The sequence below is a fragment of the Macrotis lagotis genome, chromosome 1 (genome assembly GCF_037893015.1).
Source record: "Macrotis lagotis isolate mMagLag1 chromosome 1, bilby.v1.9.chrom.fasta, whole genome shotgun sequence".
NCBI lineage: Eukaryota > Metazoa > Chordata > Mammalia > Peramelemorphia > Peramelidae > Macrotis > Macrotis lagotis.
Window position 1 is genome coordinate 145,178,388 of NC_133658.1, and position 24,196 is coordinate 145,202,583.

Consider the following 24,196-nt stretch of genomic DNA (forward strand, 5'->3'; position numbering starts at 1 on the left):
CAGTTTTATGGCAATGTATTAGGAAGATCCTCCTTCCAGAATGATCTCTATATCTTTTCCCAATTTTCCAATTCTTTCCCTCCTTCCACTCATTTAGAAGGCAAGAAATATAATTCCCAATATACTTATAAAAGATGACATCTATTCTCAATCACTTTTCTAGCAACTCAATCAGTCCTGAGATCTAACTCTATTCAGACCACATCTCTTCATCTTCTCTACCAGGATATCATGAGTCATTGTCAAATGACTATATAGCCCTGTCAAAAGAAGGGAAATGAGGCTAGTTTAGCATTTCTTACTCTTGATAAACCCACGTTGGCTTGTAATGCTTCCCTTCTAACCCACCTCTTTAATAATGTATCATAGAAATTTGTCAGAGATGATGTCACCAGTTTATAGTGAAAAGAATTCTTTGATATTTTGGTATTTTGTTTGTAGAAATGAGACTTTTTTTCATAATGTGTTTGAAAGACTTGTGATTTTTTAACCCTTTGAGACTAAGCATTGCTTACTAAGGTTAATATGATCTGCAATGAGCAGAGCCTGGCTAATATCCTAAATCTTCTTTCTGCTCAAAGATCTCTTGGAGAAATCCAATTTCCAGATCCTTCTCCCTTTTTATTTTCATTTCAGTCAGACACTTATCTTACCTTTTTGACATGTCCTTTCTTCTTTTCTGGATTTGATTCACCAAAATACACTATACACTATACAAATGCCTACTTTTGGAATAAATTGAGTTGTTCAGTGGTGGAGACTCTATAAAAAGTCTGTGGCTCAGTTTCTCTTGGGGGTCCCTGCCAGTTTTGGATCTATTGCCTCTTGTCCATACTATTATGTAAGGAAAAGAGTTTAAACATGAACTTCCTTATTTTACAGACAGTGGGGTCCAGAGGACCCAAGGTCACACTTGGGGTCACAATTGGAATATCAAAGACTCTCCCAGGTCCTCTTCGACTGGTCTATGTTTTACAATCTAGTGCTTTTATTGCTACCAAACCATCTTCACTAATAGTACTATGTCCCTATGTATAAAATGCTATGCAAAATGTGAATTAGGAATAAGTCTTTGGGCATTTCCAATTTGGTATATCACCAACACGCTGAAAAACAGAAACCTGTACAGAGAACTGATAGTGTGGTGGTTAAGGTCAAGGCAGCGCTGGATGGTCTTGCTTCTGGTAGGATGTGAAAATGAGAAGTAAAAGGTAAAGAAGTTGTTAACTCTTAATGGAGCAGCTAGGTGGCTCAGTGATAAGAGCATCAGGCCTGGAATCAGGAAGACCCAAGTTCAAATCTGGCCTCAGACACTCATTAGCTGTGTGACCCTGGGCAAGTCCACCTTGTTTGACTCAGTTTCTTCATCTGCAAAATGAAGTGGAAAAAGAAATGGCAAACTATTCCAGTATCTCTGTCACGAAAGTATCTCTGTCACAAAAACTCCAAATGGTGTCACCATGAGTATGACATGATTGAAATGACTGAACAATTCTTAAAAAAGAAATGAATATGAAAAACTGCTTTTTGAAGGGAAGAGAAAAAAGGAGTCAAAAAGATTTTGGCAAAAATCAAATTCATTCACTTTTCTTTACAACCTCAAAACTTCCAGTTAACTTCATTTCCTGATGGTGACATTGTCTTTCAGACACAAAAATATTAATTCCCTTCAACCCTTTAGTTTATTTGGCTTCCTGACATTTTTGCCCTTTTAACAAATTCTGCTAATCTAGGAACTTTTTAGAGATGGTCTTCATGTCTGTGTGTTGTTTTTTTTCCTCTCACTCCTAAAATTCAGTATGCCCAGAGCCATTGAAGCAGTTAGGTGGCTCAATGGGGAGCCAGAGAGATCTGAGTTCAAATTCAGCCTCAGAAACTTACTAGCTGTGTAACCCTGGGCAAGTCACTTAAGGAAATGGTAAACCACTCCAACATTTTGACTAGGAAAACCCTGGGGAAGAGGACCTCACTATGGTCCATGGGGTCATGAAGAGTCAGAATGACTGAACGACCCAACACAGGCCCACATGCCGTGATTACTATTATTTGTTTGTTTTAGAAAGAATTATGAAGTCGGGCAGGGGTGTAGTGGGAAGAATGCTGAATTTGGACTGAGATTGCTTGGAGCCCCAGATCTGGCATTGCCAGCTGCGTCACCTCGGGCAAATCCTATTGAGAGAATATTTGTAAAGGGCTGACAGCAGGCAATATTAAATTGGTGGTCCTTTCTCATCTGCCTCTCTTCATCTTCAGGGTAGCTTGGATTAAGTCAAACAGTCAATAATATTGAAGGACTGTCTCATGTGGTCCTTGTGCAGCTACAAAGACCACAAACAGTCCCAGAGAGCTGACAAGGCCTCACATAACATGGGGTGGGTAATTTGGGGCAGGAGAAGACCCCAGAAGGAAGACTCTGTAGAATGAAAGAAAGGGATGCTCATCAATGCATGCAAAAGTGCTGGAGAGGGGCAACTAGGTGGCATAGTGGATAAAGCAACGGCCCTGGAGTCAGGAGTACCTGGGTTCAAATCTGGTCTCAGACACTTAGTAATTACCTAGCTGTGTGGCCTTGGGCAAGCCACTTAACCCCATTTGCCTTGCAAAAACCTAAAAAAAAAAAAAGTGCTGGAGGACTTTCTACATATCCTAGAGGCCTGGGAGCCACTGAAGTTTCTTGAAGAGGGGAAGGACCACCAGTCTTGTGCGCTACCTGTGTGCAGAGTGCCTTAAAATGGGGGCTTGAATCTCTGAGGTTCAGTTTTGGATATATGGCCTCTTGTCCATAAATACTATTATGGAGTCACATAATGTCAGGAAAAGAGTTTACACATGAACTTCTTTATTTTACAAACAGTGGGGTCCAGAAGGCCCAAGATCACACTTGGCAGCCAACCTGACCCTGACCCTCAACTTCTGGGCCGGGGCTACTTTCTGCCCCACCTTGCTGCCAGCCCACCCCTCCAACCCCCCAACCCCATCCCTTTTCTGTCACCTCTTTCACATCTGTGGAAGAAAATGCTTCAGAGATACCACTCTGAATAAACTATGTTCAACCGCAGGAACTAAAACTTGGAAGGAAAAGAAACCTCTCTCCTTTCAAGGGTCAGTGTCAGTCAGTAAATCAATATTTATTGTAGCGTTGTACTAATGGAAGTACCAACAAAGGCAAAAATAGCTCTCAAGGAACTCACAGTCTAATGGAGAAGACAACAAGAGAACAATTAGACAAGCTAAACATACCAACATCTTATTTATATATAGGTAAATATACCATAAAGATTATGTTTTATATATGTAAATAACACATTATGTGTATATTGTACATATATAATACATACATATACACACACATACATGTATGATAAATTGAGACAGCTAGGTGATGCAGTGGATAGAGTACTGGACCTAGAGTCAGGAAGAACTGAGTTCTGACTGAGTCCTCTGACATTTACTAGCTGTGTGGCCCTGGGTAAGTCATTTAACCCTGTTTGCCTCTGTTAAAAAAAAGCTACAAAAGGAAACGGTAAAACATGCCAGTATCTTTGCCAAGAAAACTCCAAATGGGGTCATGAAGAATTGAACATGACTGCAAATGACTCAACAACATATGATATATCAGAGATAATCATCACAGGGAAGGTATCAAGGGGGTTCAAGAAAGATTTCTTGCAGAAAGGTAGAATTTGAGCTAGAGCTTGGAAGGAAGTGGAGGAAGCCTGGAGGGGGAGATGAGAAAGGAGAGCATTCCATGAGGCACAATGGGCTTGGTGTCACAAAATGCTTGGTGTCAGATGGCATTACACAGATATTTTTTAAAAATCCCATTAAAATTCATCTGTATCACATGCAGACCCTAACTTCTATACTCTCAAACAAAAAAGTAAGACAACATAAAGATAATACGATTTTAAGTGGAAAAAAAAGAGAATCCCAACTAGCAGTATTTCAGGGGTCATTTTTATTATAAATTTAATATGGCTGATTAATGAAAAAATCACAATGAAGTACCAATAAAATGTCAATATCAAAAAATTTAGCAGCATTTCAATAGTCTCAGGTTCCTAAACATTAGTCAAGTGTTCTCCCTCCCTCCCACTTACAAAAAACAATAGCTAAAGGCCTGTGGTAGGGTCCTGGCTTCATCAGCTCCATCCTCCAACACATGCACCAAATCGGAGACTTTCCAATCAGTGATTGGTTCAGCTAAAATCAAAACCAGAATTTCCTTCTTTTATTGCAACTCAATAGCTCCACATAATGTCCCATCACAGAAGATCTAACACTTAGTTCAAAGTCTGTGACTAGAGTTTCTTTGATGAAGTTATAGGGAGAGGGAGAAGGGAGAAGAGTGGGACAGCATCTTAAATGTAGATCCCAAACTGCCTCACTTTATCTCATTTCCTTAAATCTGTATAAATCACAGAACTCTAGAACCCTCAAGAGCTTCCTGCTACGCTGATTTGGACAGGGAGGGGAAGGAAAGGAAGGGAGTGAGATCATCATGCTACATGGGAATGATGGGTACGTCAGGCATAATAAGCTACTCTGAGGCAGGTTCAGTTATGATTGGTCTTGCCATATCCTGGTTTAATATTAATAGTGGAAACAAGGAAGAAGGAGATAAATATAGTGTGAAAATGTAATACTGGCAAAATACTCCCCTGCTTCTTTGGTACTTTCTAAAACTTTCTGATCCAAAATGTTTAAGGGAAATGCACCATTAAAAAGTTACAGTTTTAAGTATTTACAAAAGCAATTACAATATATTACACAATAATCAATACAGTATATGGACAAATTATTTCATGAAAGCACTTGTGAACTTTTGTTCCAGTATTATTTCCGTAGCACAGAGACCATTACAGACCTACATACAGTGTTTTCAAATTTGCGTTATATTAGCCTGTACCTCATTCTTACAAACAGGGGAAAAAAAAGAAGCATTTCCCAATCTACAATTGCCTTTAAAAGGCTTTTAAAAACTGCCACTGAAATAATTATCTATAGATTTATTGGATAATTCGAGGCAATTCTCTCCACCCCAACTCTGAATATATTTGCAGTAGTGCTTCCTATTCTATGGATACAGTATATGTTTAATATATAAGTAACAGCATCACATGTTATATCACCAATTGAGCACACGTTGTTCTAGACAGTAGTTAAGTTAGATGATGGAAGCTGGAGTCCGGCCATTCAGGTGGATAGTGGAGTGAGCAGGGGCACTGTCTGGACTCTGGGATACAGCGAAGCTGGTGGCTTAGAGCGGGCATGTGGGGACCATGCGGGGCTATGAAGAGCCGAGCGCCCCCACCACACCCATACGCACATTAGATGATCCCTTGACTTCTCTTCTGGAGCCCCTTCACACATAGGGCAGGATGCCATACATTAAGATGGCCATCACTGCGGCACTGAATAAGCCAGCCACTGGCACAGTCACGAACCAGGCCACAAAGATGTTCCGGAAGAGATGCCAGTCGACGGCCTTTCGGGAACGGATCCAGCCCACTGCGACCACGGAACCAACCTGGAGGGGATGGAGCATTTACAAGTGAAGACATGGTCTGGCAAAGCAAGAAAAGGGTTTTACAATCAATAATGCCAGTTTGCTGATACCATGACTGATCTGAGAAAGGAACAAGTCAACTAATGAGATTATTTTTTCAGCTTCCTTTTGCTGACAACTCTCTAAACTGGGCATCATCGAGCCACTGTTTGGAGCCTGGGGAGTTTAAATAATTGTTTCCTACTATAATATAAATTCGATGGGGAAAACCAAAGAAAACATCTTTGTTTTAAATCCTAAAAGGTTTGATCAAGTGTCCTTTCCTCCTCAACAAGACACTGCCCATTATAACATAAGCCTTTAGAAGCAAACAGACTATTAACTTTTCTAATCCCTCCAAACTATTTGGTAACAAATCTGAAGCAGAACATACTCGTGAACATAAACAGTGCCAATATGTGAGACATGACTGTCAATTTTTGACTCTTCCTAGCGACACGTTCTAAATCCCCACTGCCTGAGCTACCTTCTAAACACTGGCTCCTGGTTTGCTCGTCGTTTAGGGGATTAATTTTAAAAAGCAGACTTTGCTTCAGAGTCTGGGTACATTCATAAAATGAAATGATTAAAGAGGAATGCTGTTGAAGAACATAACTAAACAATGAGTGATGGTGGGTCTCGACCTTCAAAGATAGCCCCCAAAGACAGCCTACGTGAACAGTGCTGAGGCCCACTTGGGCCACTTCTCTAGGAATGCCTGGGTCTGGAGATGGCCCAAATCAAAATGAACGACAGTAAAGCCGTGCTGGCCGATCATCTGTATGGCAAGACTCAGCATAGGAGGGGGTGTTGGGAAGCTGCCAGTGCCTGAAGACCAGATGGACTCTAATGAAGGGAAACATGTACAATTTTTTCTGAATGCAAGTGATGGAGGTAGCTGTGGTCTACTGAAAGAGAGCCTTGCCTGTTTCCAGCCATGGCAAATTGTGATTAACCCCTGCTTCCGCCTCAGCCATGGTGGTATCACACAAAGGTTGCTCCTTTTGGAAGACAAAGGCCAAGGGTTTTAGATAACTCATTCAATGACCTCTTTTACCCTCAGGTTCCTTACCTGTAAAATGGCCCAGGAGCGTTTGCCTAGCTCATAGGATGGTTGTGAGGATGAAATATTCAACTATTATGTTTAGGACTTAAAAATGAACACTTATCCCATCATCAATAACTAATTTTCATAGTGGTGACCCTGTTGCAGCAGAATCTCAAGAGTTGCCTCCATTCTTTTTTTTTTTTTTAGGTTTTCACAAGGCAAATGGGGTTAAGTAGCTTGCCCAAGGCCACACAGCTAGGTAATTATTAAGTGTCTGAGGTCGGATTTGACTCAGGTACTCCTGACTCCAGGGCTGGTGCTTTATCCACTACGCCACCTAGCAGCCCCGATTTGCCTCCATTCTTGTCAGTATTGTGTTAGTACTAGCATCCCAGACTTGAAGCTAGAAGGTTAGTGGAGGTCAGCTAGCTCAGCCACCCATTTGACAGATGAGGAAACTAGGGGCAACTAGGTGGCACAGTGAATAGGGCACCAGCCCTGGAGTCAGGAGTACCTGAGTTCAAACCTAGCCTCAGTCACTTACTAATTACCTAGCTGTGTGGCCTTGGGCAAGCCACTTAACCCCATCTGCCTTGCGAAAATCTAAAAAAAAAAAAATTACTATTCAGATGAGGAAACTGAAGTGCAGAGATGTTATATGACCTGCCCCTGGTCATATAAATATGGGACAAGCTGGAATTCAAATCCAAGGTCTTTGACTCTGGCTCCACCAACCTTTCCATTACACCCCATTAACCATATTTCATTTAATTTCTTTTAAAATCAGTAACACATAAATGTCATATGTATAGCAACTCTGATGACTGAGATTCTGATGGAGAACCACCTATTCTTGGACTATTAGTAGTTTTTGTTTAGTTGTCTGACACTGTGATCCCATTAGGGGATCTTGGCTTAGATTCTGGAGTAGTTTACCATTTCCTTCTCCAGATCATTTTACAGATGAGGAAATGGGGTATAGTGACTTGCCCAGGGTCACACAGCTAGTTAAGTGACTGAGGTCATATGTGAACTCAGGAAGAGGAGTCTTTCTGACTGCAGGCTGGACACTCTATGAATGGAATATTTTTGAATATAGCAGAGATTATGATTTTTTTTAGGATATACTTCTAGTTTGTAGAATATAGATTTGAAAGGTCCCTGCTAGTATAGCACTTTCAGTTTTTCAGATGCAAAGAATAAAGAAAGCCTACATTAAGTGCTAGGAATCTTGAAGACTTTGAATCTTTCAGAGAGGAGTTATGTCCTCGGGTGACCTTGGTCCTGGGAGGGGAGGGGATGAGAGAGAGAAGCAAAAGGCAGGAGTTGGGGAGAGAGAGGGGCCCTGGGGTAGGAGGCAGCCTGAATTCTGAACTCTCTCATCAGGAGGGTTTCCTGCATAAACTCCATACTGATGGTTCTCTCCAATAAATGAGAAATCACTTTGACCCCCCCCCCCCAAGAAGTTTTAAAGGGATAAGCAAAGAGAACAGGGTCTCCACCTGGGAGGAAATATCATAATGGTAATTCTTCCCTTAGTCAAAACTCTTTAATAGGATCAAATATTTTCTATTTGTCTGCTTGGCTTGCCCAGTTTCTGGGTTAATATGAATGTGTTTCCTAGTAAATTCCATGGGGGAAGAGAGAAGAATCTCAGTTAATGAACTAAGAAATTTCTAAACATGGCTTTTAAAATCCCCCTGAAGTCTGTCTTGTGTTCTGGCTTATAGGGCTCCACTTGACAAACTTTTTCAGGAAGGCAAATTCATCTGCTAGTTCTGGTCTACATCTGTAATCATCCAGTGGACTCTGAGGTAGCCCTGGGGAGCAGGAATGAAGGGAAGCCCCAGAGGAACAAGATCTAAGATCCAGAGATGTTTCTGTTACATACTAGCTGTTCGTGTGTGTGTGTGTGTGTGTGTGTGTGTGTGTGTGTGTGTGTGTCTATCCTGAAGGAGGGAATTTCCAGACTAAGTAATATACAATGGCCAGTATAAAATGGCCCAGGAGCATTTGTGGTGCCAAAAAAATGGGGGGGGGGTCAGTGAAGAAGGTGCTGGACAAAGTCTCTGGAAGACCAGTCTAATTCCTGCCCCAGATGCTTCTCAGCTGTGTGACCCTGGGTAAGTCACCAAACCTCTTTTCCCTTCAGTTGTAAAATGAGTTTAGTAATAACACCTACCTCCTGGGGTTTTTGAGATGAAATGGCTCCTGAATATAAAGTGCTCTATAAATGCTAGTAAGTTCATGATTATTATTTTTATGTAGAAGACCTATGAACCTCTGGGGAAGTGATGTAATTTCTATGTGCCTCAGGCAAGTCAGAGAAGATTTAGTCACTAAGTCTCAGGAAAAGTGATTTACTCACTAGTCACATTCAAAATGGAAAACCAAACCCGGCAGCTCCCCAACACCCTTGGTTTAAGCATCCAGACTGGCTCCTTCATTTGGGGGATCCTTGTGTTGTTCACCTCTTTTCTGATAAAAAGTTTGGAGGTTAAGAACTCCCATAGTGCTTTTGAATTTATGCTATAATTTCCTTTACACGACTGACAGATGACAAATATAAACTGGATAATCAAATGCTCCATTTGGAATTAAAAAGACCATTGAGTTGGGTCTAAATTTGTATCAGAGAACTCAAAAATATTGCTTATATTTAGGAATTGTGACCATATCATGTCAGCTGTCTAAAGTTCTCTGCAGGAAGGGATCATTAGCAAATTAGAGAATTTTGCTATTGTGAACATTTCTGTTTTCAAGGTTAACTGCCTATTTAAAGTTTGTTTGCTTTGATCAGAGGTATTATTAAACTTTCTGATGAGCTGAGCTTTTTGATCATGAAATATATAACTTTTAAAAATATAAGCATACTTGTGAGAGGTACTGGAAGGAAGTCAGAAGACAAGGGTTCAAGTCCTGCCTGTTAGATTATAAACTTCTTGAGGGTAGGACATGTCTTTTACCACTTTTTGTAACCCTAGAACTTACAGGAGCAGCTTAATAAATGTTTATTGGCTGACTGATTGCCTCTGCCACTAACCAGAAATGTAACCATGGCTTAACCAAGTCACCTCATTTGTTCCTGACTAGTAAAAACCAGAGGCTTGAGCTAGAGGATCTCTCTCAGTTGACCATGTAGAAGCCAGGGACACCAGGAAGTTCTCCTAGACACAGCTATGTTGAGAACACATTTAGCAACTTGGTTGGTGTGCTTGCCTTGGAGCAAGGACTGTCTCAAGGTAAAACTGAGATAGCATGTGTCCTAAGACCTGCAAATTTTTGAATCGCTAGAAAAAACTCAGTTTAAATGATTATAATGATTATTTTACTAATGTCATTCCACCCCCCACCCACCCCTGCCAAAAGAATATTTTTCTTCTGTGCCCATTTCACCATCCGTAAAGTAGGGAAAAGCTGCCCTGCTATTTAGAAGGTTTGGCAGCCTGGGGGGTCTGTTCCTTTTTGAGCCTCTGCTTGCTCTATATTTTTTGTGTTGAGGGGGAAGAGCTGGCCTAAATGAAATGCACTGAGAATTCTATAAGCTCACTTTTGCTCTTCAGAGCAATCTTCTCTCTTTGCAGAGAGCTGAGAAGAGCAAGGGTAGCAACTGCCACCTTGGGTTTCACCTCCTCGTCCCACTTGTAGTCAGTCAGGTTCTAAAGCAATGCTGGAATGAGATCATGTATGTGAAGGGCTCTGTCGACTCTCACATGCTCTACAGTGTCAGCTAATAATGAAGATGAGCACAATAACCAGGGTGCTGGGGAATTAGTGACAACGAGCGCCACCTTTCTACCTGATTTTTTTCTTGCCATCCACTGACATTTATTTTCCAGTGACATGCAAACATAGTTCCTATCCTGTTTTCAGGTCTGCCTGCCACCTCCCCATGTTTCTGCTTTATCAATGCCAGTGTCAAAGTTCTGGAGAGGGTCCAGGCCAGGATCTGAACCCAGGCCTGCGACCTCCTCCCCCATCCCATGTCTGCCATCTTCTCAAACAACCGACTAGGAAAACTCTCAAGAAAGTTTCATGAGGCTGCTGGGGCTTCATGATGTTCCCTACATAGGGCCAGGTCTTCCTTCTGTCCGACACTCTCACATATTTGCATCCTGGGGTTGAGGCATGTGGGAGAAAGATGTGGTGGATGACGGTCTGGCTCAGTGAGTGACTAAGGACTGTGATCCTGAGCCTGAAGCTCTGATGTCCTCATTCAAAGGTAAGGATATTACCCACTCATCCTCCAGGAATGGCTTTTGATTTTTTGTTTTTGGAAGTGAGGTGGTAGATTTGCTAGATATTTCCTTGCCCACAAATGGTGCCAAGCAGAATCTAACTCCTCCTTCTTTCCAACCCCATCCTTGGAAATGCCCTAAATGAAAGCACGTGGGTCACACCCAGGACCACGAGGGCTTTTTCATTAGCAGTATCATTCTGAATCATGTGATGAGATTTTTTTTTCTCTTAAGCTTCCTTTGAGCAGGATTAAGAAATTTTGGGGAGATACTTGAGAAATTTGGGAGTACTCACATTACTGGTAATAACGAAACAGTAAATCATGAAGCAAACAATGCCTCTCTTTCTAAATTTTGATATTAGTGGCAGGGTTGGTGACTTCATCTTTGCTCCCCTTGAGGCTGTCTTGCCTTCCTGTCTCTGTTCCCCACAGGAATGTACAAGGTCCCCAGGGGTAGGCTTTGGCAGGAGGTCACTTTCCCTTAAAGTATATCTTTGTATTGATATTTGATATTGATAAAGGATATCTTTGTATTGATCATTTGGGGAATGAAAGGGAATCTCACCACTTTCACCCCTGTCTGCTGGATAGGGAAAGGCTCCTGTGATCACCTAAAGACACACTCATCTCTGCAGGTGTGCTGTCTCCCCACTAGAATATAAACTGTTTCTTTTTGGTTTGTGTATTGCCCAGGGAGAATCAAAATTTAGTAGGTACTCAGTATAAAACCAAATCTGATTCTATCAATGTGCATTCTATGACTTACTGTCTTTTCACAAATTTCTCTGGCCAAAGTCATTTGTGACCTATTGGCCAATCTTCCTTGTGAGGTTGGCCACTGGTTGGCAGGCGCATCACTGGGGCCACCCAGAAAGGCTAGTTTCTAACTGGGTAGACTTGGCAGAGCTTTTGACACCTTGGCAAAAATGATCACACTCCCCTCCAGCAGAAAAAAAGAGTTTAGGGAGGGGTCTACAGAGTGAGTTAATTATAATGGAAAGTTTTAGCAGCAAAGCTTCCTTCTTGAATCTTGAACACCTAATTTGATTTTTCTCCCATGATTTACGTACTAACATTAATCTAACATTCACATTCTTCTAGTTCTGAGTTCTTTTCTTGTGTTGCAGATACCCTTTTGGCAATCAGTCTGATAAAATTTATGGACCCCCTTCTCAAAATAAAAATTTTTAATGCAAAAAATAAAGTTATATATAATTGCAAAGGAAACGAATTATTCTGAAATGTAGTTACCGAAAATAGATTAAAAAAAGTCATGGGGTCCAGACGGTCGGAAGACAACTATTACTTTCTAAAACATCCTTTGTCTCTGGAATGCTTACAAATGAGGAAGGGAAGTTCTGAGATGTTTAATCAGGTAGGAGGAATTGGTACCTAACATACTGATGATGTTTGAAAGATACTTTAAAATAGCTTATATACTTGTTATTGGTTGTCCCAAATCTAGCAAATCTGAGTTCTCTATCTATGCCCAACTTAAATATATTATTCCAGCATAAATACACAGCTAATAGTTTCTTTTCATTGCCATCTGAGTTCACTGACTGACTTGTGGAAAATCATATTTTAAGGCTGAATAATGCAGTTTGCTATTCATATGTAGTTGTACTTCTTTTAGTTTCTAAGTAGTGGTGGTATCTGGATCCTGGTGGTATCAGCAAGACCAGCATTATTTACTTATGTAATCTTGTATGATTTAATCATTAGATTCAAAACAATACTACAAGTTTGTTAATAAACATTGTGATGGATGAAAAGTTAGGAAAGCAGTTAGCAAACTCGAGAAACTAAAGAAATAATTTGCAATATTTCTTCAAGAGAATACTTTAGTTGCTTTGAAACAGTTTGATTTCATTAGGATTGCTCCTCAGGTAGTATCAATGTTCATTCACAAGCAAATAATGCTTCCCTCCTCTCCTACCCAAATTAAAAAAAAAATTTTTTTAGAGAGGAATGTAGTCGGTAACACATCCTTCTAGTTTGCACTTAAAAAGAAATCTGTAAAAGCCCAACAGTTCTTTGTTGCCCTCCCTTTCCTGACTATACAACCAAACCTGGACCTGGCCCTGCTTTGAGCCTCACTTTGCCCATCTGTATAATGAGGGACTGGACCAGAAGGCTCAAAGGTTCTTTCCAGTCCCATGACCCAAGAGTGTGAAGAGTTAAATAATAGGGTCAGACCGATTCACTCTGAAGGGTATTTTTAAAAAATCACTTTTTTCCCTTTTAATAGAGGGAGGAGTTTCCATACTTGATGGTAAAAAACAAAAATGCTCTCCCTGTGGCTGCTGAATCTTTGATATTCGCGGTGAGGATCCTAGGTTGGTCTTTGACATTAGCTATGGCCCACTTATACTCTTCCCTCTCCAATGTCGTGTGATTTTATTAGAAAACCACTTCGACTTCACTGTCTTCGGGCAGGGCTCACAACCCACCAGCTCTGGGGCAGCTGGGCAGGGCCCTTTAGTTTGTGCGGCCCCAGGGTCCAGTAGTGCTTCCTCCGCAGGGCCAGGGTGCTGGTGGGCGCACACAGATCCCGGAGGCCGCCTCTCCCAGCCCCAGCCCCAGCCCCAGCCCCTCCTGAGGAGGAGGCCGAGGGCCAGGAAGGCTCCGGCCCCTCTGAGGGCGCCTAAGAGAGCAAACTGAAGCAACTGCTACGTCCAGGGCGGATGGCCGGTGTGAGCTCGCGCTCCTCCTCGCTCCCAGTACCTTGCAGTGAGTGGAGCTGACCGGGATGCCCACGTTTGAGGCTAAGAGAACGGTTAGCGCACACATTACTTCCACGCAAAACCCACTGTGGAAACAACGAGAGAAAGAGGAAGAAGGGGCGATGGAGGCTCGGCGCGGACCGGGCGAGGGAGGCCCTGGCCATGCGTGCACGCGGCGGCGGGCCGGGCGCCTTGGCCTCCCAGGCTGGGCTCCGCGGCCCCGGCCCGGCCCGGCCCGGCCCGGCCCGGCCGGCTGCAGGCGCTCGGCGGAGCCTACCTTGCAGTGAGTCGTACTGACGGGGAGTCCGATATTGGAAGCGATCACCACGGTGAACGCCGAGGCCAGCTCGATGGTGAAGCCGCTGCGGGGGCAAAGGAAAACACGGCCAGCTCACTGCCGCCCGCCCCGGGGGGCCGGGGGGGCCGGTCAGCCCCACTCGTGGGAGCCCGGGAGCGGGGGGGGGGGCGCGGCCGCGGGGGGCGGGGGGGGCGGGGCCCGGGGATGGCCGGCCCGGCCGGGGCTGGGCGGGGCGCACTCACCTGGACGGCGTGATGGGGGTGAGGTCTCTGCCCATGGTCTGGATGACCCTGCGCCCCCACACCCAGAGGCCCGCGCAGATGCCCACGCCGCCGTAGAGCAGCAGCCACACCGGGGTGGCGGCCTCCTGCAGCACGGCGCCCTGCCGGTAGATGAGCCACAGCGCCACCAGCAGCCCGATGGCGTTGCTGGGAGGGAAAGAGCCGCGTGAGCCGGGCCGCCGCGGGGCCTCGGCCCCCCCCCCACGGGCGGGCCCAGCGCGGTGCCGCCTCACCTGACGTCGTTGCCCCCGTGCGCGAAGGAGCCGAAGCAGGCGGTGAGCACCTGCAGGAAGTGGAAGAGCAGGTGCACCTCGGCCGCGTCCTTCTCCTCCTTCTCCTCCTCGGCCGCGTCCTCCAGGGGCTGGCCCGGCTCGCTCAGCTCCGCCGCCAGCCGCATCTCCACGCCGCCCTCCTCCGCCTCGATCTCGGCCTCGGCCACGGCGTTGCAGTAGCTGGAGTAGCTGTCGTAGCGCAGCCGCTTCTTGGAGTAGGCCACGGCGTCCCCCACCAGCTTCTCGCTGTCCTCGGGCGCCGGGGCCGGCTCGGCCGCCTTGAAGGCCGCGTGCACGGGCATCCCGCAGATGGCGGCCGTGTAGCAGGTGTAGCTGTTGTTGCGGCGCAGCAGCCGGTAGCTGCTCTCGGCCGGCGGCTTCTCGTCGGGGCCCCGGTCCAGGTGGATCTTGTGCAGCAGGTCCTTGTAGAGCCCCGAGTCCTTGTGCACCGTGTGGTACACGTGGCCGTCGCTCCTCAGCTGCCCGTCGAAGCCGAACGTGCCGTTGGACACGGGGGACTTGGCCGAGCCGTGGGTCATGGACAGCGCCCGGCCTGCGGGGGGGGGGGAGGGGGCTCAGCGGGGGGCCTTGGGGGGCTGGGCTCCCCTCCCGCGCCCCCGGCCCCCGGCCCCCCGGCCGTCCTTACCGTAGGGCACGCGCGGGTGGCTCCCGTGGCCCGCGCCCTCCGCGCCCCCCGGGGCTTCGGGGCCCGGCCCGGTGAGCGGCACCGTGCTGTCGTCGGCCGCCTTGGCCCCCGGGAGCTCCCTGAAGACGGGCGACTCGGCCTCCTGCGCCTTGTGCAGGCTCTCGTCCGAGATCCTCGACAAGGCGCCTTCTTTCTTCAACTTGCCTAATATTAGGGGACACAGCGAAGGCGCGGCTCGGCCCGGCCCGGCCCGGCCCGGCCCGGCCCGGAGGCTGAGGAGCCCAGGTGAGCGGCCTGGGCCGCCCGCCTCCGGGCCCAGCGCCGAGTTGCCTCGGCCAGAACGTGCCTCTGACAGCACTCAAGTATCATTTTCTCGTTTAAAATAACAATTTATTTTTCCCCCCAATTACGTGTAAGTGCAATTTTTAACATTCTTTTAAAAAAAATTTGAGTTTCAATTTTTCTCTTTCCTTTCTGACAAAGGAATTTGGTATAGGTTAGCCATTTGCAAGCATGCGAAACATTTGAATAGAACTTTTAAAAAAGCTCAGTAGTGGTCACACCACAATATACTGAAAATATGGTTTAAATTGAGGCATGTTTAGTACTGCCTTTGGAAACCAAGAAAGAATTAGCCGAATCTAGACAGAGAAAATGAAGTGCAGAACACCCACACATAGATGTATAAACATGGGTGCATACTCTTTATATAATTCTGACCCCTTATACTCTCTCCATTATATCCCTGAAACTTATATAGAACTAAAGACTAAGGAACTGGGCACATTTTTTTTTGTTTTTGTTTTTTTTGCAAGGCAATGGGGTTAAGTGGCCTTAGGCAAGGCCACAGGGCCAGGCAATCATTAAAGTGCCTGAGGCAGGATTTGAACTCAGATACTCCTGACTCCAGGGCCGGTGCTCTATCCACTGCCACCCAGCCGCCCAAACTGAGCGCATTTTGACAATCAAAATACATATGACCTCACCTGCTATCTTCCTCTTCATCCATGGACAAACGACCAACCACACAAAAACAGCAAATACAACAGCAACGCCAAATGAAATGAGAGCTATTGCCCACATTGGAAGAACCAAGCCTAATACTGTGAAATTAAAAAAACAAAACAAAATGTTTAATTATTTTCTGAATTGAGCACAAATAACATTAATATTTATACATTTTATTGAACTCAAATATTTATTGGATGTCTGTACAAATCACTGTGTTAGGCACTCAGGGAGAGTGGTGTAATATGGAGGACATAAGACTGTAAGATAAGAGGTGACCTGGCACCTACCCTGATATGGACATGAGCCAGCTGTGGGACTTCAGGCAAAACAGCATAATTTTCTGAGCCTCAGTTTGTAAAATAAGGCTTGATTTGATAATCTGGAAGATCGCTTCCAACTCTTAAGTCCTGGGTTAGAACTACAGGTAAATAACACACTTGCCATCAAGGAGCTTATAAGCTAGCACAGTTGAAAAGAGATGTACATAAATAATTATGATAAAAAGTATAATGAAGTAAATGCAGAAAAATGGTACAATGTGGAACAAGAGCTGCAATAAGGAAGAAAAGGCACTTCCACTGGGACATCAGAGAAGGAGCTGTCCTCAACGCTGGCATACAGAGAGGGAAGCCGAGTTTGGGAAACTGTGGGCAGGACAGTTTGGTTAAACCATCAATAAGTGAAGCATTAATTTTTATGATGGAGAACAGTGTGAGACAAGGCTGGGAAGAGAGGCTGTAGGCAGAATGTAGAAGACAATGGTCCTTTTTTGGGGGGGGGGGGACTGTAAAGCATGATACAATCAGAACTGCCCACCAGGAAGACTGTTCTAAGCAGTGCTGTGTAGAATGGACTGGAGAACAGAAAGAGTCATTCGGAGGGAGACCAGTTGGAAAGTTATTAACAGTAGTCTGCCCAGAAGGGACATATGGACAACAATAGTTTGTACAATAAATGGACAGATAGGTGGCATTGTGGATAGAACGCTGGACTTGGGAATCAGAAAAAACCTGAATTCAAATCTAGACTGAGATGCTTCTTAAGTTATATGACCCTGGGCAATTCACTCAACTACTATTGTGTCTCAGTTTCTGCATCTGTGAAATGGGGATTCCAATAGCCCCCATCTCCCAGGGTAGTTGTGAGGCTTAAATGAAATATAAAATCCAGAGTCTGAATATAGCAAAAAATGATAAATATTATTTATATATTTTAATTAGTTCCCCTAATAGTCAAGTTGAATAGAGGAACAAGTTTTTTTCTAGGAAAGGTAACAGCTGGTTTTAGAAACCATTGAAGAATGGTCCAATCCAGCATAAAGATGGAGGTATTCAGTCAGCCAGTCTGGACACCTATATTTGAAAATACGAACAAACTCAGAGGGTCAGAGGGGGTGGAAAATACCTGTTTTTCACCTAAAAGGAATTAGAGGTGCAAGTGCAGATGTATGTGCTACAATGGGGGGGGGCAATAAAGAAGGGGGGATTAAGGAATGTCCATTTTAGTAAACAGAAAGTGGATGGGCAGCCAAAAAAGGACAGGAACCAGAGATATGAGGAGAGTCATAGGAGGGCAACTTTAAGGAGGGAGGGAAGGAGAGAGGCACCGTGACTGTTAAATGCTGGAGGTGGGTCAAAGAGGATAAATGAGAAAGGCCACTGGATTACCCACAAAGCACAAAAAAGGAGAAATTTCATTTAAAATAACTGTATATGACATAAAATACTTGGGAATAATACCTACTAAGATAAACCCTGGAACTCTATAAACATAATTACAAAACATTTATCACATAAAGTCAGATCTAAATAATTGGGTAAATATTAATCTGTAATGGGTAATATTAATGTGTAATATATTATCATGAATAGACTGGGCCAATGTAATAAAAATCAGTTATATCTAGATTAATTTTCTTATTCAGTGCCATACCAATCAAACAATCAAAAGTATTTTATCGAGTTAGATAAAAATCATTTTATAGAGTTAGATAACAAAATCATAACATAATTTGATAAATTCAAAGACCCCAGTTTTTTGGACAAGAACTCACTATTTGAAAAAATTGCTGGAAAATGGAAATCAGTACAGCAGAAACTAGGTATAGACCAACATCACATGCCAAGATAAGATCAAAATAAGCACATAATTTAAACATTAAGGACAAATTAGGACAGCAAGGAATAGTTTACCCATCAGATCTAGGGAAAGACTTTATAACCAAACAAGAGATAGAGAGCATTACTAGATATAAGATTGGCAATTCTGATTATATTAAATTATAAAGGGTTTGTACAAACAAACCAATGCAACCAAGATTAGAAGTAAAGCAAAAAGCTGGGAAACAATTTTTATAGTAAGAATCTGATCAAAGGCATCATTTCTCAACTATATAAAGAACCAAGTCAATATAGGAATATAAGTCATTCCCTAATTCACCATTTGTCAAATGCTATGAATAGTTTTCAGATGAAAAAAATCAAAACTGTTATATGAAAAAATGCTCTAAATCACTATATATGAAATTGGCTAATTAACAGAAAAGGAAAAGAATAAATGTTGGCAGCGATGTGGGAAAACTGGGGTATTAATGCACTGTTGATTAAGTTGTGAACTTATCTACATTTTTAAAAATTTATTTATTTTGAATTTTACAATTTCCCCCCAATCTTGCTTCCCCCCCCAGAAGGCAGTCTGTTAATCTTTACATTGTTTCCATGGTATACATTGATCTAAGTTCAATGTGATGAGAGAGAAATCATATCCTTAAGGAAGAAAAATAAAGTATAAGAGGTAGCAAAATTACATAATATAACATTTTTTTAAAAAAAAATTTAAAAGTAATAGTTTTTAATCTTTGTTCAAACTTCCACAATTCTTTCTCTGGATACTGATAGTATTCTCCATCAAAGATACTCCCAAATTGTCCCTGATTGTTGCACTGATGGAATGAGCAAGACTATTAAGGTCGATCATCACCCCCATGTTGCTGTTAGGATGTGCAATGTTCTTCTGGTTCTGTTCATCTCGCTCAGCATCAGTTAATGCAAATCCTTCCAGGTTTTCCTGAATTCTCAACCCTCTTGGTTTCTAATAGAACAAGAGTTGAACTTATCTACATTTTTGAGAACGATTTGGAACTACGCCCAAAGGACTACAGAACTGTGCATACTCTTTGATCTAGAAATACCACTACTGGCTTTGTATCTCAGAGATTTAAAAAAAAAAAGGAGAAAGGGGCAGCTAGGTGGCGCAGTGGATAAAGCACCGGCTCTGGAGTCAGGAGTACCTGCGTTCAAATCCGGTCTCAGACACTTAATAATTACCTAGCTGTGTGGCCTTGGGCAATCCACTTAACCCCATTTGCCTTGCAAAAACCTAAAATAATAAAATAAAATAAGGAGAAAGAACCTATTTTACAAAAAAAAATATTTATAACAATTTTTTTTAGTGGTAGCAAATAATTGGAAACTGATGGGATGCCCATCGTTTGGGGAATGGCCGAACAAGTTGTGATAAATAATTGTAATGGATATTACTATGCTATTAGAATTGATGAACGGGTCGGCTAGGTGGCACAGTGAATAGAGCACTGGCCCTGGAGTCAGGAGTACCTGAGTTCAAATCTGACCTCAGATTACCTAGCTGTGTGGCCTTGGGCAAGCCACTTAACCCCACTGCCTAGCAAAAACTTAAAAAAAAAAAATTGATGAGCAAGGTGTTTTCAGAAAATCTTGGAAAGACTTATATGAACTGATGCAATGTGAAGTGAGCAGAACCAGGAGAACATTGTACACAGTAACACTAATACTGTGTGATTATCAACTATAATTGACTTAGCTATTTTCAGCAATACAGTGATCCAAGACAATTCCCAAGGACTCATGGTGAAAAATGCTATCTACCTCCAAAGAAAGCAGTGATGGAATCTGAATGCAGATCAAAGCATTTTTCACTTTCTGTTTTTTTTTCCACGATTTTTTTCCTTTGGCTCTCTGTCTTCTTTTACAACATGACTTATACAGTAAAATGTTTTGCATGATTGAATATGTATAACCCATATCAAATTGCTTGCTGTCTTGGGGAAGGGGGGAGGTGAGGAAGGAGGAGAGAAAATTTGGAACTTTGTGTGAATATTAAAAATTATCTTCATTAGTAACTGGGGAAAAAATAAAGTATTAAAAAAAAAAAGAAAAGGCCATTGGAGTTGACCATTTATTCAGAGGCTAAGAGAAAACAGTAGAGTGTGGGGACAGGAGCCAGACCACCAGGGGAGTGAGTTGTAAGAAGTGCAAAAAAGTGAATGAATGGAGATTACCCTTTCAAGAAGTTTGGCAGAGAAAAGAAGAGGCAATTCTAACTCAATTGAACAGAGCAGGATCAAGGGAAGGGTTCTGCATTTTTTAGGACTGAGCATATTTGTAGGCAGAAGAGAAAGGGTCCTAAGTGAATGTAGTACATCTCTGAATTTATGATTAGACAAATGTAATTGCAAGATGAGTCAGTCAATCTTGCCCCAAAGTCAATAAAACTGAGGTCTGGAACACTGTATATGTCCAAACTATTGTGGCCTCCTCTGGCTTCTCAGTGTTCAGTAGTATCAGTAAAATGTGCATGGCAGACATTCTGACCACATACACAAATCTCATTTTTAAAAAAATAAGCAATAAAAAAAAGAGGTTTTTTAAGGACAATGGGCTTCATAATTCTTCCTGCCTTTGAAACATTAGCTGCTTATGGAATTAGAACAGGGAGAAACTCTTTTTTAGCTAAATTCAATAATGTATGTTAAGGCAGAACCATGTTAACCTATCAAGAAAATCGATAGTTTGTGAACTGCACAATTTCCTGGCAATGTACATGTTATCATGGTTCCTGCTTCTAGATATGAATAAATATGCATGTTTCAAGCATTGACATATACAGCATTTTTAATGTTGAGTCACAGAATGAGCCCAACTCATCTTTAAAAGTGTTTTTCTAAGCTGAAATGATTTGATACAGTTTGTAGACAGGACAATTAAATAGACAATTAAATAGATATCACGAGAAAAATTTGTACATACAAACTATCCTTTTTCTCATTTCAGTTAACAAGATTTAATACAAATCTATTCTGCAAAATTTACAGCAGAATGGGGCGGCTAGGTGGTGTAGTGGATAAAGCACCAGCCCTGGAGTCAGGAGTACCTGAGTTCAAATCTGATCTCAGACACTTAACAATTACCTAGCTGTGTGGCCTTGGGCAAGCCACTTAACCCCATTTGCCTTGCAAAAACCTAAAACAAACAAACAAAAAATTTACAGCAGGAGATTCACAACAATAACCAATATTTGAACAGCACTTTAAAGTTTGCCAAATGCTTTATAAAACTCTGAGGAGCTAATGAGAATACAATCTACAGAAACCTTTGAATGCAACCATATTTTAACAGCTAAACACAAATTCTTAGGGGATACTACTACTGCGGACCAAAGGGGGTTCTCAGGTCACACCATCTCAACCCTCCTTGGCAAATGAATAATGAATGTGAAGAATACAGAAAAACACAGAGATGTACATGAACTGATACAGGATGAGTAAGCAAAGTCAAGAAAACAATATACACAATGATGACAACAATGTAAAGATGGGAATAGTCGATGTTAGAGGGAAGACAGTCATACTGGAATATTGTTGATAGATTGTGAATCAGTACAACTAGTCTGCAAATAAAATGACTAAAATGTCCATACTCTTCTGACCCAGGGAATTCCATTACTGAGTTTTCTACACTAAAAGTCACTGATAAGAACAAAGTTCCCTAACACACTAAAATATTTATATCAACACTTTTTCTGTGATAGAGATATGAGCAGGCACTCCAACCCTATCTCTTTGCAGTAGTGGTGATCTATAAATGTTGCACATAATACACTTTCAGGTTTTTAAAAATTTTTTTATTAGTTATGCTGACCTCCGTTTTGTTTGTTTTAAAAAATACAATGAGTTATATAATAAGTCTCTCTGAAAGACAAAGGCAGAAAAAGAGGGGGTTCTGGCAAAAAAAAATATGTTGATTTAAAGAACAAAAGACATCACTTAAGTACTTATTTTAAAAAGCAGAGAAAGAGATTTATCATTTGTGGTCACCCACACTGGAAGTTAGCAAACTTGGTTTAAAGCCTAGTTTGGAGTGGAAAAGAGGGGACCTGAATATTAATAGAAATAACTAAGTTAACCAAAGAGGGTAAGGGGAGTTGATCAGGTAAGGTAACATTCTCAATGAGCAAAGCTCAACAGACTCCTCCACAACCCTCATTTTAAAATCCTTAGTCCGATCAGACAGGTTCCAAAAAGGAAACAGACTAAGAGGGTAAATCTCTCAAACTGGAAGAAATGTACTTTCCCTAGCTTGTTTATAGGAGTCAGGAAGGAAAATTAGGTGACTGACTGACTAACTAACTAACTAACTAAATAAATTCCAGGAAAAGCAGGGACAAGTAATAAAGTGGGTGACTGAAACAGATAGAATAGTAATAAGAAGAAAGAAAAAAGGGTACATAAACAACAGGTAATTTAGTAATTAGAAATCATACCCTAAGAACATAAGTATTTTTAAAAGTTATCATTAAGAAAAATAAACTGCTAATTTGCTTGTTTGGAACTTTAAATTGTACCAAATTCATTGAAATAAACTTTTGTGGATATAAAACTATTACGAAGAAAAAAAATGAACAGAGAACCTAATATAAATCCTAACAAAACTTGTTTCTCAAACTTTAAAAATTGTTTTATATGCCACAAAATTTCTAATAAAAATAGTTTATAAGGAAATGCCTTTCTCATGGAGATCTTTAGTTATTTCTAAATGACTGTATCAAAGCACTCTGGTTGAGCTTTCTATAGGTATAACTATAAATACTATAAATAAATAACTATAAATATCTATAAAAGTTATAGGAGCATTGTTCCAATTTATGGATAAATGAAGTAGGGCACAATCTCCGTTTCTTCAGATAAACTAGCCAAAAAAGAGACTGCCAGGAACAAACTCTGAGAATTCAGGATTCTAGTTCTAAAGATTCCAGTTCAGATTCAGCCACTGAATCACCTTTCATCTTCAGCTTTACTTTTCTGAATAGCAAAGATATGATGAATAGTGGTTTAGCTTTAAACCTCAAACATCTTAACAATTTGTGTTCCAAATCATTCAAAGTTGAGGGGAATTTTCAAGTACTCTGGGAAGAAAGGAACTGAAACTTTCAATGGTCCTTACATGTCATTGGCATTACATAACATAGTCCCTCCTTTACATTTTATTTATTTTTAATTCAATATAATGGGGAGGGGGTGGCTAATGATCACAGTCCCCTTCCCTATGGAATGGGACTGGGGAATCTGCTTCTAAGGAAGATCTGATGATGTGTATTAGAAATGCCTTGAAGAGATTTGGAAAGTGGACAGAGATTCTGTTACTGGTTTCAGGCTGCTAAACATTTAGTGAAAAGGAGTCTCTATGACTGGGCATAGAATCAGAAATGGGGCCCATTCAAAAAGGCTCCAGTCAAGCTAGGTCAGTCAGTCTTGGGATGGACTCTGTTTTTTCTGCTTTTAGGGGTTCTGGAGGAGAAGAAGCTGCAGAAGGCAGTGGGTGGGGAGGGAGCAGGGCTGGCCAGAAGTGGAGAACAAAACGCTCCTCTGTTGTTTATGTCCACATTGGGGCCACTCTTCCTGCATCCAGGTAAAGGAGAGAAAGATGGTTATGATCTGTGAATTTTGTAGCATTAGGAAAGTAGGGTCTAAGAGGAATCTAGCACTGAGACCCTGAAGAATGAATCTGGAGATCCACCCACCCGTGGCTAAGCTAAAAACTCAGGCTGTAAATAGAAGTCAGTGTGGTAGGGCCAAAGCTATGCAGAAACTGAATTAAACCTGAGCCCCTCTTCCCAGGGACCACAGAGATGGAAAAGAGGGTTTGTCTCCATTCCCTGAAACCCTGGTGTTGAAGAAAGGGCATGAGTTTTGTATTCCTGTTTTTGCTATTTCTTTGCAGTATGTCTAGTTCTATAAAATTGGTTAAATGGAACTGGTGAGTTGGTAGTTAATTGTGGAGGTCAAGCCAAAAGCCTAAAGCCTCCTCTGC

General features: G+C 42.2%; 1 protein-coding gene across 10 annotated transcripts in view; it reads right to left on the bottom strand.

The window, feature by feature from the left end:
* Positions 1-3,006: 3,006 nt before the first annotated feature.
* SLC20A2 (solute carrier family 20 member 2) overlaps positions 3,007-24,196 on the bottom strand; it is a 121,070-nt gene continuing 99,880 nt past the window's right edge. For 9 of the 10 annotated variants that reach the window (XM_074209041.1, XM_074209042.1, XM_074209039.1 and 6 more), the window contains 6 exons: positions 16,046-16,162; positions 15,060-15,263; positions 14,375-14,966; positions 14,103-14,288; positions 13,840-13,924; positions 3,007-5,530 (listed from right to left, as the gene is read on the bottom strand). In XM_074209041.1, the coding sequence (XP_074065142.1) occupies positions 5,366-5,530; positions 13,840-13,924; positions 14,103-14,288; positions 14,375-14,966; positions 15,060-15,263; positions 16,046-16,162 (1,349 nt within the window). In that variant the 3' untranslated portion in view covers positions 3,007-5,365. The remainder of the gene's footprint in view (positions 5,531-13,839; positions 13,925-14,102; positions 14,289-14,374; positions 14,967-15,059; positions 15,264-16,045; positions 16,163-24,196) is intronic. The other variant, XM_074209044.1, reaches the window with a different exon arrangement.